Below are 12,797 nucleotides of genomic sequence, written 5' to 3' on the forward strand. Positions count from 1 at the left end.
AGGCGCAAACGTGCCACCTCCTCGCATATCATGTGCTCCTGATACCAGGAGTAAAATTCGGGCCAGAATTTCATACGTACCAAAAATTCCTCGTGCCACCTCTTTGCATATTATGTTCTCCTGATGGCAAAATGTAGAGTAATTCCATTATTTAGTTATATGTATGTAACACATTTATGCTATAACATCAATTGAATCCTACGCCATGTAATTCACTTGCAGGAAAATAGGAATTGATTTATGGGTTTAATAGGGAGGATTGTAAATGAGAATTTATCTGAATATTTGGGAGATTATTTATAAGAAAGTTTATTATTCGATATACCTTACATAATACATATATATGTTACACCATGGGACATATACATATCGTAAGATATATCCTTTATGTTTCCAGTGGTGTTATTGCTTCCAGAAAGCTGAAAGAATTAATAATCAAGTCTAGTGATACCAAAAAGACTTTACAAAGTTATAATATTTATTGTAATGCTACTCCTGTTCGCAGAGTGCAAAGGGTTAATAGCAATAAAAGTCCCACTCAGAGAGAAGCTCTGGTTCTGGATTAGATTACCTTCCCCGCAATTCACATGTTCATTTATTTACATAGGTAATGAGACAAGAAGTAAGACTATTTCTCAGCCACTATTCACATAGGTTAGGTTAGAATACATATTACGTTACATTACATTCTTCGACCATACATACAATCTCAAGGATATTAACCCTACGTTCTATTTTTTTTTTTTGTACAGGCTACAATGTAATTGCATATAATAAACAGTAATAAGTGGTGATTGATAATATTCGATAAGGTTGTGTCGAAGATATAACCTGGTCCAACCGTGCTTGCTCTCGCATGCGCCTGCGCACTGAATTTCTTTATTCTCTGTGGTATTTTGACGTTTCAATTGAATATCTAAATAAGAAAAACAAAAGAAAAAAAAAATGATTAAACAACTTATTTTTCGTTTTCTTTTTCCTTTTAATCGAAATACCCCTAATTTCCGACTATGGGAATATAATTGTAAATGAAATGACATCTTACCGCGATTCATCGACAATTTTGGAACACTCCAGAAATTTCTATACCGTGCTGTTACCGAACGGATTGTAAAGTGCTGGCAGTCGATGTCGACACTTGACGTGTAAATGATCATCGAATGGAGTGAGAAGTAGTGAAAGCAGTGAAGCGTTGAAAGTGATACAAAAATTGGTAATCTGTCGAAAAAGTTAACGTTCGTTAAATCTTTTCCTGGTACCTATATTTAAAAAAAAGTATGTCAACAAAAGTCGACGAGGTATGTATGCATTTTATTATTTGTTCGATTCCGATTCTCTTTTTCTTTCTTTCTTTTTACTTTTTATTCGTTACATGTTTTCTTTAAATAATATAAAATATCACATTAATAATACAATTACGTGCATCGGTAAATTATATCGAGAAACTTTCTTGCAACGCGTAACTTATATCGCTTTCTCTTACAGTTAAAATTGGACATAGAAGAAATCAAAAACTTCATTCAGCAAGCTTCTCGACCAAGGACAAAGGATATACTCGGTCTCGAAGTTAGAAGATTGCAAACAGAATTATCGAAATTAATCCAAAAGACGAATTCGACGTCTACTACGTCGACTGATGTAACGTCTCGATCTGCACCAAAATGTTACCAAGTCAAACTGAATAATTATGGTTGGGATCAAACAAATGCAGCTGTGAAGCTTTACGTTACATTAAACGATGTCCATCTCTTGCCTAAAGAGGCGGTGACATGTAATTTTTCGGACAAATCGGTAGATCTAAGGGTCTTTGGATTGGATAATAAAAATTATAATTTAACTATTAATAATTTATGCGAAGAAATCGACGTAAATAAGAGTAGCGTCAAAGTAAAAACAGACATGGTCCTTGTGTCGCTCGTCAAGAAAATTCCAAAAATGTGGTCGCACATGACGGAAGTAGAAAAACGAAACAAAGAATCCAAAGCATCTTCCATTATGGATGCGACGGGAAGCGAAACCGATCCTAGCGCCGGTATAATGAATTTAATGAAAAAGCTGTATCAAGAAGGAGACGACAAACTAAAGGCGGCTATAGCTGAAGCATGGACGGAGAGTCAAGAGAAGATGGCATCCTCATTTTAAAACTATTCTTAATTTTATGTTTTTTTACCTGTGCCCATTAAGTTCGTTATTTTTTAGACTCTTATAGACGAGTACATTGTAAAAAGTAAACTTAGTTCATATTTTATATGAAATAAATCTACGTTTAAACATTTTTTAACTTATATATTATAATATTTACAACATTCTCCTCTTTTCCTTTTTTTTTCTGCTTGTATATACAACAAAGAATGCAATAGAGAGGAATCCTCAAAGGTGATTATCGATCGCACATCTTTCTAGCTCTGTTACTTAGGTTCTCAAACGCATGTATGCTTTTGGTATAGTAAATGTAATCTGTGCATTAGTCGGTTAAAATTTATTTGTACCGTATAATTGACATGTTTACTTAAATAGGAGTAAATATAACATATACGATGCAATGATAATTTCGTTAGTTCTAAAACAATTCGATCCAATTAATGTATCCTATTCGTGTATATTTTAAATGTACCTGCATTAATATATAATTAAATGTTCAACTTTCCACAAGCCTAAGTCAAAAGATTTTAATTTATTTACAAATCTGATACATATTTGAATTTTACAAAAATTTCTGGAACTGTGCACTTCCTTTTTGCGAGAATAATGTTACGACAAACTATTATAGCTACCGTACCATAATAGTTGATTTATATGTATATATATATATATCCATTCGATTGTATTTGGACCATCGGTATAGCAGAATGATCATTTCGAATAATACAAGACGATTCGTAAATGTATGTCTTATCATACCTTCAGAGCATAAATCTACACGCTAAATGAAAAGAGTTATATTACTGCATGCTACAAAGTTGGATTTTCTCTCGTGGATTCTGTACGTTTGGCAATTGTTGAATACGCGATCCCAATCCAAATTGACATGCGTTCATAAATCACGCCATGTGTATGTATACATTCCCTGGCACATAAACATTATGATATAAAAATTTAATTGTACAATGCTCGATGTCTTGATATAATAGCTTTGTCGGTGTTTCTATGTAGGTATTTATACTCTTGATAATGAGACTGGCAACTTAATTTCTTCTAATTATCGATAATATTGATAAATCTTAATATAACGGTAAATCTAAGAAGAAAGTGTGCAACCGATAGTACAAGTTCTAATGAGAATTTTATCACAGTGTATAAATTTCATTAATGAATTTCGTAATTATTATTCACTTTTATAGATTTACACTTTTTAAAGTATGAAATAATATAAAAAAACAAGCAAGTTTAACAAAAAAAATAACCAATTAAGAATAAACTGTTAATTTTAAGGGTGCGCAGGAGTCAAAGCAAAACTTCGAGTTGACTTCAGCGAGAGTTGCGGAAAAAGTAGGAAAAGCTCCGGGAAAAGGATAGATAGATCCTTGTCACTCCAATGATGCTGTGACAGAGAGGGAGACACAACAATCGAAGGAGAGACAAAGACAGAATGATGTCAAACATTTGTAATTTTTCAAATCAGTTATTATCATTTTGTGAGCTGAGGAAGCAACCTTTGCGGCTGATTTTTTTTAAAAATCAGAAAAAGATGAGACGAAACGGTAGGATCTATCCTACTTTTTTCGCAACTGTTGCTAAAGTCAACTTGGAGTTTTGCTCTGACTCCTGCGCACCCTTAAGGCCAGCGTGTATAAAATAGTGTATAAAATAGTGTATAAAATCTAAATAAAACATGTTCCATATAATTTACTGAAACGATTATTTATAGGAAGAAAAAGAATCGATTGTATGATTTATTAAAAATTGAGATATACGCACGAATTTTCTGACCTTTGAATAATTTAGCTGGAACGTTTAAGACGTTTACAGCAGATTCTTTCTCTTCCTCTTTTTCTTACACCTAACTTTCACCGTACGTGTATATAAACATTAAAACATATAAAACATGTATGAGATACATTTACTTTAACGATATACATACATATATGTATATATATACAATATAAAGATAAAATTAAAATATTCGTTCGTTCCGAAACGAAATATCTGTCCGTGTTAAAGCTGCTCCATAATATATTAATACTTTATTTTTATACGAAAAAAAACTTATCACTTTACATGCATTCATCGATTATATCAAAGTTCGTTAAGCGAGGTTGAAAAGTTTGTTTAAAGTAATAAAAAGTGAGTAAGATAGAGTTGCTGTAAAATGAAATATGTAAAGCAAAATATAAATATTACCAAGATTCAGAAAGTTGTCGATTCAGGTTTGAATACTTAAATGTGATAAATTGCTAGCAAGAGAGAATAAGTTTGTTATACATACAAGATTTATTCTAATACTCGCTTGCACGTATTTTACAGGTGCTACGAATACTTTGTAGAATATTAAAATTATAATTATTAAATAAACGCATCATAAAATATAGAAAAATAGTCTTTGGTTTTCAAACTGAGACTTAGTTACCCCGCTGAGCGTCCAACGATGAAATAGCGAATCGAATTCGCATGGAATGATCGGTTTACTCTAGGAAGCAGTACAAGTACTTGAAAGTTGTACTTCGCGACTAGTTGCTTGAAAAACTTCCGTCATAACGTTCTGTGTCTTTTGCATCAAGTGACTGACATCGTCTGTTTTTAAGCCTTCCGTAGATATCGGTGGTAACGCTGTTATCATCACTTGACCTTTGAACGAAACGTGAGTATGTATATATTGAAACTCCCTTCTTGAAATGTCTTTGTATAAATGAATCTAATATATATCCAGAAGACTCACCTGAATCGAACCTCTTTTCTTTAAAAGATAAAAAGTAGTAGGAAGAAAATACGACTGGTAATATAGGTAATTGGGAACTAATGGCAACGTGAAAGGCACCCTTTTTAAAAGGATGAATCTGACCGGTATTGCGTCTGGTGCCTTCGGGAAATATCCATAGTTTAATCTATACAGAAAATGCAAGAATGAGCATACCCCGCCAAGAAATTCTTCTATACTGTTACCGATTGATACGTAAAGTTGAAAAGAAAGATTTACCTTTTTATCTTTGATGTGGTTAGTGGCGGTATTGATACAATTACGGGCCTTCTCTGAATTCATTCTATCTATAAATATCAATCCGCAAAGCCAAGCAGCCAGCCCGAAAGGCCATGCATAAAATAGCTCTTTCTTTCCCACCACAGTGCATTTATCCATTACTGGCCATATTTGAAACATTCCCATTACGTCTAAAGAACTCTGGTGATTCGCTACTATTATGCATGCTCTATCTTGTTCTAAATGTTCTCTCCCCCTGAGTTCCCAACGTACTCCCAATAAGTTAGTAAAACAGGAGCACATAGACGATGCTAATCTAAAAGTATATTTAGTACAATGCTTTTAATAACCTAGACACAGCTGGTACGAAACACAAAGTCCATAGTATTATCGGCAAAGTTATTGATAAATGGTGTGATCGGTATTTATGAATGTTTATGATATATTACATTTTTACCTAAAGTTAAACGTCACGCAAAGGCGGCTGATAGATTGTCGAGCTAAGAGAATTTTCGAGGCAAACGTTACATCGTCCTTTGTCAATTTCACACACAAAAATAAAAAGTTGAACGTAATATTTATTACGATAATTATCAATTGTAAAAATAAGTAACTTGTGATGATATTTGTACTCAACGTTTAGGACGAAATATCGAAACATCACGCGAAAGAATATCGTCGATACAAGGAATATGCTTTTAAATTTCTTCTATCCGTAAAGTAGTTGACGGTCTCGTAAACTCTGAGGATAAAAGACCAAAATTTGCCTTCGTTTTACGTGAATTTTATTTGAAATATTACTGTGTCGCGTTGGTATGAAAAGCGAATATTTGATAATTGAGAATTAAACGAAAATTTTTGTATGAAATACATCGTTTATAAAAACAAAACAAACGATTCGAAATACCGGGAATTTTATAATTTACACAAATTCCAACGTCACGCGTATGACATTTGTAGGGCGAATTGCGAATAGCGGATGTTATTCGAATAGCTACCGCACTACCACTATCGCCACCATTACCGCCACCACACCATCGCGACCATACCACCACGAATCACCATACCATCGCCACTGTATCGAAACTGCTGCTGGAACCCTACACCACCATCGTTCAATAAATTTGCCTGACAACGCATCGTCGCTTTAGACGAACTAATAAATAATAAGACATAGTTGGTAGACGAAAAAAGAAAAAGAAAAAAGAAAACGAAAGAAATGATGAACCTTGAGAGTAACGAAATTTATTATGATTACTAACACAAAGTTTTTTACGTTCCACGGTCGTAGCAGCATAATCGGAAGCAACGTGATCGAATTAACCATTACGCATCCATAGTAAATGAGGAACTTGAAATAGTAACGAAAGGTTCTGCTCGTCTCGTACAAGAACGGTAACATGAGGATGAAACCGACGAGGATCACCTCGAAACACGACGGTGCCATCTTTTATGGCGATAGAGGGCGGATGACGGATACCGTAAGCAAATTTATCGATACCGCACCACACAACTGACAAAAGTAGTTTCACGGTTATCAAAATGATCTTGTATGATATCCTACGGCTTCGAACACGATGCAACGTATCGAATAGTATCGAGGAAGAACACCGATTGTCATCCATCCACTGCTGGATTGCCGTCTTATAATGTTGTCGGTTCGCTCTATTTCAGCAAAGCTACTCTGCACCACCCACCCCCCACACGCACACGCATACACACCCTAATGCACTGCGTATCGTTCCTACGGCCCTATTTGTTCTCATCTCTGATGATGTACATATATATATACATATATAAGAATGAAAGCCCTGATTCAGTGAGTTATCAACGCCCAGGCTCTTGAACCGAGATAGCTAAAATTATACACAGAGGGTTCCTTTATGATGCATGCAAGGAATAAGAAAGGATATTTCAAAATACAACCCCTAGGGGGGCGAGGGTAAAAAGGGATTACAACGTTTGTACGAGGAATATTTTATTTGTGGTCGGATTTGCTCGAAACTGGGTCTTAATGCTCTTCGATATAATTAATCGAACACCTATTCCGGCATTTTAAAAAATTCAACCCCTGAGGAGGTGAAAAGGGGTTGCAATGTTCGTATGGGACATATTTTGTTCATGGCCGGATTTACTTCATACTTGGTCTTGATATGCTCATTGATACGATTATTTTGCTTCAAAGTTGCCTTATTTCCGTAAATGTATTTAGAAACTTTAAATTTAACGTGTAATATAAAATAAGAATAGTATTCCACGCGTATACTTCAGTATACGTGCATACGTGTATACAGAGTGTCCCAAAAATGTTGTAACGCCTTGAAATGGGTGGTTCGGGAGGTGATTTGAAACAACTTTTTTCTTAGCGAAAATGTTGTCCGAGGCTTCGTTGAGGAGATATTAATGGAAAACACTGACCAATCAGAGCGCCCGTATACCGTTGGAGCGGCCGTGGTAGCGAAGGCTACGTGCAAAGCGGCTCCATCAATGTCCTAAGATGTACGTCGAGTCGCTTGTTCGGGTACAAGCGCGGTCGCTTAGCACATAGCCTTCGCTACCGCGGCCGCTCCAATGTATATGCGCGCTCTGATTGGTCAGTGTTTTCCGTTAATATCTCCTCAACGAAGCCTCGGACAAAATTTTCGCTAAGGAAAAAGTTGTTTCAAATCGCCTCCCGAACCACTCATTTCAAGGTGTTACAAAATTTTTGGGACACCTTGTATACGTATGTATAATGTTTTAATTTACGAGACATTATTTCGTCACCGATCAATTTCCCAAAAAACTTTTGTGTGAAATTGTAGTTTCTCAACTTCTTTTTTTATAATCAATGACATTTTACATATTCTCGGAAGCCTCTAAGCTAGATATAGTCCGCACAACATTTATTAGTTAATATGACTTGTGAAATTAACAAAAAAATGCGAAAAGTAAGTAAAAGTATAGAAGCAATAAGTATTTGTACGATTCTTATGACGAACCATTTACAGTAGAGTTTTTAACGTAAACGCATTAGTCTATTGCTCCGTACGATATAGAAAACATCAAATTTCCAGGAAAGTACTTTTAAAAATGGCTCTAATAGAGGAATAATATCCCACTTCGAATAACTAATAATTTATAAATTAACTATAGTTAATTTAACGCTTAGAAGAGTTAGAATAATTATAAAATCAAAAGAAAATCCCACGAAGGAAGTATATACTATTATATATAATATTATATACTTGTAAATTAATGTAAATTTCTTTTTTTTTAATGAAGTTTTAAAAATTAAACAGTTGTGCGAATACTTATTGCTTCAACATTTCTATCGATTAATTGCTTTTTTCTTGTTAATTTCGCAACTTACATAAATATCTATTTTTTTGTACTCTATCTATTCTAGAGATTTCCAAAAATATATAAAATATCATTGTTTATAAAAAATAAGTTAATAAATTACAATTTTACATAGTTTTCTTGGAAATTGATCGATGTACGAATACTTTCTACACCCACTGTAAATAACTAACACGAGTTCGTATAATTTAAAATTTCAATCATAGTATCGCTCGTTACGAGTGAGTTCGATAGTTTGCGCGGGAAGTACTCGAGGATATCGAGTTTCAAATTTCGCAGAATGGAACGTCGCATGCTCAGTCTGGTCGTGATCTACGCTTAGGTTAGCTTATAAAAGACAAGTGGTGTGCAGGCAGGCAGGAATCTACGATTTCACCGCATGGGAAGTGGTAATTGCATATACTTTATACGGTGTAATCTCAGCGTAAACTTTGATACCATTTAATATACTATCGAATGAACAGGTATGTGTATATCGATTGATAATATTCGACTATTCGAATAACATTTTTACGCGGCCCTTACATCCTTATTTTCAGAATTTTACGCTTTCAAACAACGTGTTGCTACTAATTATATTTGTGTGCACGCCAAGAGAGTGATCGAGAATTATTAAACATGCAAGTCAACAACTCGCAGATACGTGATAATACCGAAAAAACGATATTAGCGCTATTGCTTTCGCGTAAAGGTGGATGTTCGTTATCCCAATTACTTGGAGATTATTACGAAACGGAAGGTGAACAATTACCATGGAAATCTTTGGGATACCTCAGTCCGTTGAGCTTTTTGCAAAGTATGTACAAATCTGTTCGAGTCGAATATAGGAACGATACACCTTTCATAAAAGGTATAGCATCCGACAAGTCCAAACACATTAGTAAGTTGGTAGCTGGACAAAAAAATATCCAAAAATATCCAGTTGGGAGAAAATCTTATAGACCCAGTCATTATTATCCGAATACCGGTCCTCTAAGAGTTCGTGTGTCTGCCGAGATATTGGCCAAAGTAATTGGTCGTATCAACCAAAATCCAGATGGCATAGATAAAGATTGCTTGCTTCGGTACGTACAATCAGAAATGCCTCATGTAAACATCGTAATGAGCGATTTGGAAGAACAATTACGAGAATTGTCGCATAAGATTTATCAAACACGTAACAAGGTCTTTCCAAATCGAAGAGAGTCGACAAATTTGGATTCTGCTGATCGGGTCTTGGTGACCGCAGGTGGAAACGAAGATTCCGACAATCTGTCCGATTACGATGAAGAAAATGATTTCAACTTTATACCCTCTGGTTATATCCCACCTTGTACATCGGCAAAGACTAAGGCTACGTCTAGTTTCATAAAGGACAGTGTGTCCAAGTGTCAGGATCGAGTCGTCGAGTGTGAAACTGTGGAATACACATCGAGGGTACAGGTGGACCAAAATAGTTTATATAATTTCCATAATTATAATTATGATACTCAGGTTGAAACTCAAAGGCAAACCAATGGTGATGTAGACAAAAAATCAACTTCTTCAGATGATGAAAATGTTGAAATACTAGTAAGCAAAAGAGTTCGATTTCGTTTAGAAAAACTTATCGAGAATAGCCCTGATGGTATTTGGTGTGCCGATCTTCCGCAAAAATATTTACAAGAATACCGAATCTCGTTAAATTACACGGAACTTGGTTTCAACAGTGTTAGGGAATTTGCATCGCACTTACCCGATATCTTTCATTGTGTACAACCGTACGATACAGGGGATTTCATGCTGTATTATGCGAAAAGGGAAATACCTACCGATAAACAAAAAGGAAAACAAAAGATTGTTAATCTTGCGGAATTACATAATATTTATAATACGGATGATCAAGTTGAAGCACTTCCGACATCATTGGTAAATCTGATATCCTTGCTTAAACTAAACTCGACACATTTTATTCGTTTAATTCGTTACGCAATTTTAACGTTTACGTGTTTTTAGTCGCTCGATACGTGTAAGAAATTAATACCGGATGATATAGTAACGATCGGAGAAAGCGTAGGACAGTTGGATGTCACAGAGTTTGCAAATGCGGATAAACCTTATATAGAAGTTATCGTTGTGGAAGTATTCACTCCGTCTTTCTTTTGGATACAGCTTCGTAAAAAGCAGCAAATGTTTAAATCATTTATGGACGAGTTACAGTGCGTACTATGATTCGAGTATACCTTTCCGATAATCCTAATGTAATCGAATGATAAACATATCGGTTGTTATTTTTTTGACAGCAACTTTTATGTGCTAAAACACCACGACTACATAATGCCACCGGTTGTATTAGAAAAAGGCTTAAATTGTGCGTGTATGTACAATAACATATGGCACAGGGGTATAATAAAGACGGTTAGACCTGACTTACAAGTTACTGTAGGTACACGACTATCGTACGTACTATGTTAATATTTACAATAATTGCTCTTACCGATAACATTTTCATCGCAGGTGATGTTTTATGATTACGGTACATTAAAAACATATCCTCCGGAAGCGATACACTACTTGCATCGAATGTTTTCTGCTATACCGGCGCAAGCCATACCGTGCGGATTAATTAATACAAGACCGTACAAAGGATCCAAATGGTCTTCCAATGCTACGCACAATTTTGCGGTCAGGACATCACAGATACCTCTGATTGCGACCATAGCATCGATTAATACAGAGGTAACGATACCACATGTTTTTAATATGTATCTCAAGTAATTGGGGAAAAAAATTATCGTGTCGTTTAATTGCTGTCTGTTCGATACAGGACAATTCGATGCTGGTAACATTGACGGACACCTTAGAAGAAGAAGATGTTCACATTAACGACTGGTTAGTCGAGAAAAAACTAGCACAACATGGAAAAATGGTTTGTATGAAAACTCGAAATTTTCCATTTCGTTATTATTTGGAATGTCAAGAACGTGCTAAACAAAAATCGAATACAAGGAAAATTTCCAAAACTGTCGAGACGATAAAGTGTGCTAGATCGAGAGTTTCCAACAACTATTTCGAGAATAAAGTAGCATTGTACGACACGAGTGTTGATTTGGAATTGTCATCCGAGAATAATTCGATACCGCATCAAAAAAAATCTTTTCAACTCGAACAAAATTCTTCTTCTATCGAACAATCTAGCAATTCCACGCCCGATTCTAAACAAAACTCACCAAGAAATTTAAAGAGATTGTACGAAACGTTATTAAAACTTCGACAAAGTTCTCGTTTTAATTCCAACGACAAAATTAATAATAATGCGGAAGAAACTGAATCGACAAATTCGAGTTTAGTATCGAATAAAAAGTATAAGCCAAACCCATTTAGGGAATCTCTGAATGTTGCCGTTACTTCTCTTGCATCGTTGAATGACAATGGTATTAGCAAAGTATCGAGTGAGACCGAATATGAAACATCAGGAATTTCAGAGAAAAAACGATCAGACGTACCATTAGCCGAAACGTGTTTTTTAAATATAGTTCGTAATAGCGTTCACTTTGCTGTAGACGATAAAGATATACGTTGGTCGTCGACTGGAAATGTTAGTGAAACGCAAGATTCGTCTTCGTTGATAGTGAGAAACGTACAAAGACGTATGGCTAGTAGAACGAAACAAAAGGTAATTGCCATTCCTCGAAAAGTATTGGAGATAATGACGGAAAAGAAATCGTCCATCGAGTGTACAAAATTATCGACGAGTATATCTAGAGTTACGAGCGGATCATCGCCATCCAGCTGTTTGTCGCAAGGAAGAAAAGACGATCGAACCGTCGATGATTCGAATCGTTCGATTGACGGTAGTGACATATTTCGTGTCGAAAACCCTCCAAGTAAAACTATCGATGATGATACATTTAATTTGCTTAATTGTTATCTGTGTACAAGCACGAGTACTTGGAAAAAGAAAGTGTTACAAATGTTATCTACACGAGACACATCTAGCGATTCTTCAGATTTAGATTCGGACGATCTCGACGAGGAATCACAAATGGAAGAAAGTGATGGAAATATTAATCAAAATATATCGAATGGATTTCATTCAGAAATTAACGCTAATCGCTGTTCGCATTCTATCGAGACAGATGATACGGAGTTGAACGGAGTTGATGGAGACGGAAACGAATCGTACGAAAAACTAGTATCGACGTCGACGGAAACATCGGTAAAAACGAACCGATTAAAAAGAGAACCAGCTACGATTACCGAAGATCAACCTTCGCTAAAAGAATCGATCGATGAATCTAAAGAAACGGAAGATGAAGCATTATCGATCGATGAATCTAAAGAAACGGAAGATGAATCCAAA

At 35.3% G+C, this 12,797-nt stretch overlaps 3 protein-coding genes across 3 annotated transcripts in view; 2 read left to right on the forward strand and 1 right to left on the reverse strand.

Moving 5' to 3' along the window:
- Window positions 1-1,121: 1,121 nt before the first annotated feature.
- On the forward strand, window positions 1,122-2,276 carry LOC128880677 (calcyclin-binding protein-like). The gene is made up of 2 exons (XM_054131004.1): window positions 1,122-1,298; window positions 1,486-2,276. Exons 1-2 carry the CDS (start codon window positions 1,278-1,280, stop codon window positions 2,140-2,142), a joined length of 678 nt encoding a protein of 225 aa, XP_053986979.1. The 5' UTR covers window positions 1,122-1,277; the 3' UTR covers window positions 2,143-2,276.
- Window positions 2,277-2,418: 142 nt separating this feature from the next.
- Window positions 2,419-7,343, reverse strand: LOC128880676 (1-acyl-sn-glycerol-3-phosphate acyltransferase alpha). The gene is made up of 4 exons (XM_054131003.1): window positions 6,397-7,343; window positions 5,135-5,450; window positions 4,877-5,042; window positions 2,419-4,785 (listed from the first exon to the last, which is right to left on the reverse strand). Exons 1-4 carry the CDS (start codon window positions 6,579-6,581, stop codon window positions 4,628-4,630), a joined length of 825 nt encoding a protein of 274 aa, XP_053986978.1. The 5' UTR covers window positions 6,582-7,343; the 3' UTR covers window positions 2,419-4,627.
- Window positions 7,344-8,598: 1,255 nt separating this feature from the next.
- Window positions 8,599-12,797, forward strand: part of LOC128880675 (uncharacterized) — an 8,650-nt gene continuing 4,451 nt past the window's right edge. Inside the window, exons 1-6 of the mRNA XM_054131002.1 lie at window positions 8,599-8,940; window positions 9,016-10,363; window positions 10,451-10,653; window positions 10,738-10,876; window positions 10,952-11,173; window positions 11,262-11,363. Coding sequence (XP_053986977.1) covers window positions 9,095-10,363; window positions 10,451-10,653; window positions 10,738-10,876; window positions 10,952-11,173; window positions 11,262-11,363 — 1,935 coding nt within the window. The 5' untranslated portion in view covers window positions 8,599-8,940; window positions 9,016-9,094. The remainder of the gene's footprint in view (window positions 8,941-9,015; window positions 10,364-10,450; window positions 10,654-10,737; window positions 10,877-10,951; window positions 11,174-11,261; window positions 11,364-12,797) is intronic.

This window comes from Hylaeus volcanicus, chromosome 8, assembly GCF_026283585.1.
Source record: "Hylaeus volcanicus isolate JK05 chromosome 8, UHH_iyHylVolc1.0_haploid, whole genome shotgun sequence".
Taxonomy (NCBI): domain Eukaryota; kingdom Metazoa; phylum Arthropoda; class Insecta; order Hymenoptera; family Colletidae; genus Hylaeus; species Hylaeus volcanicus.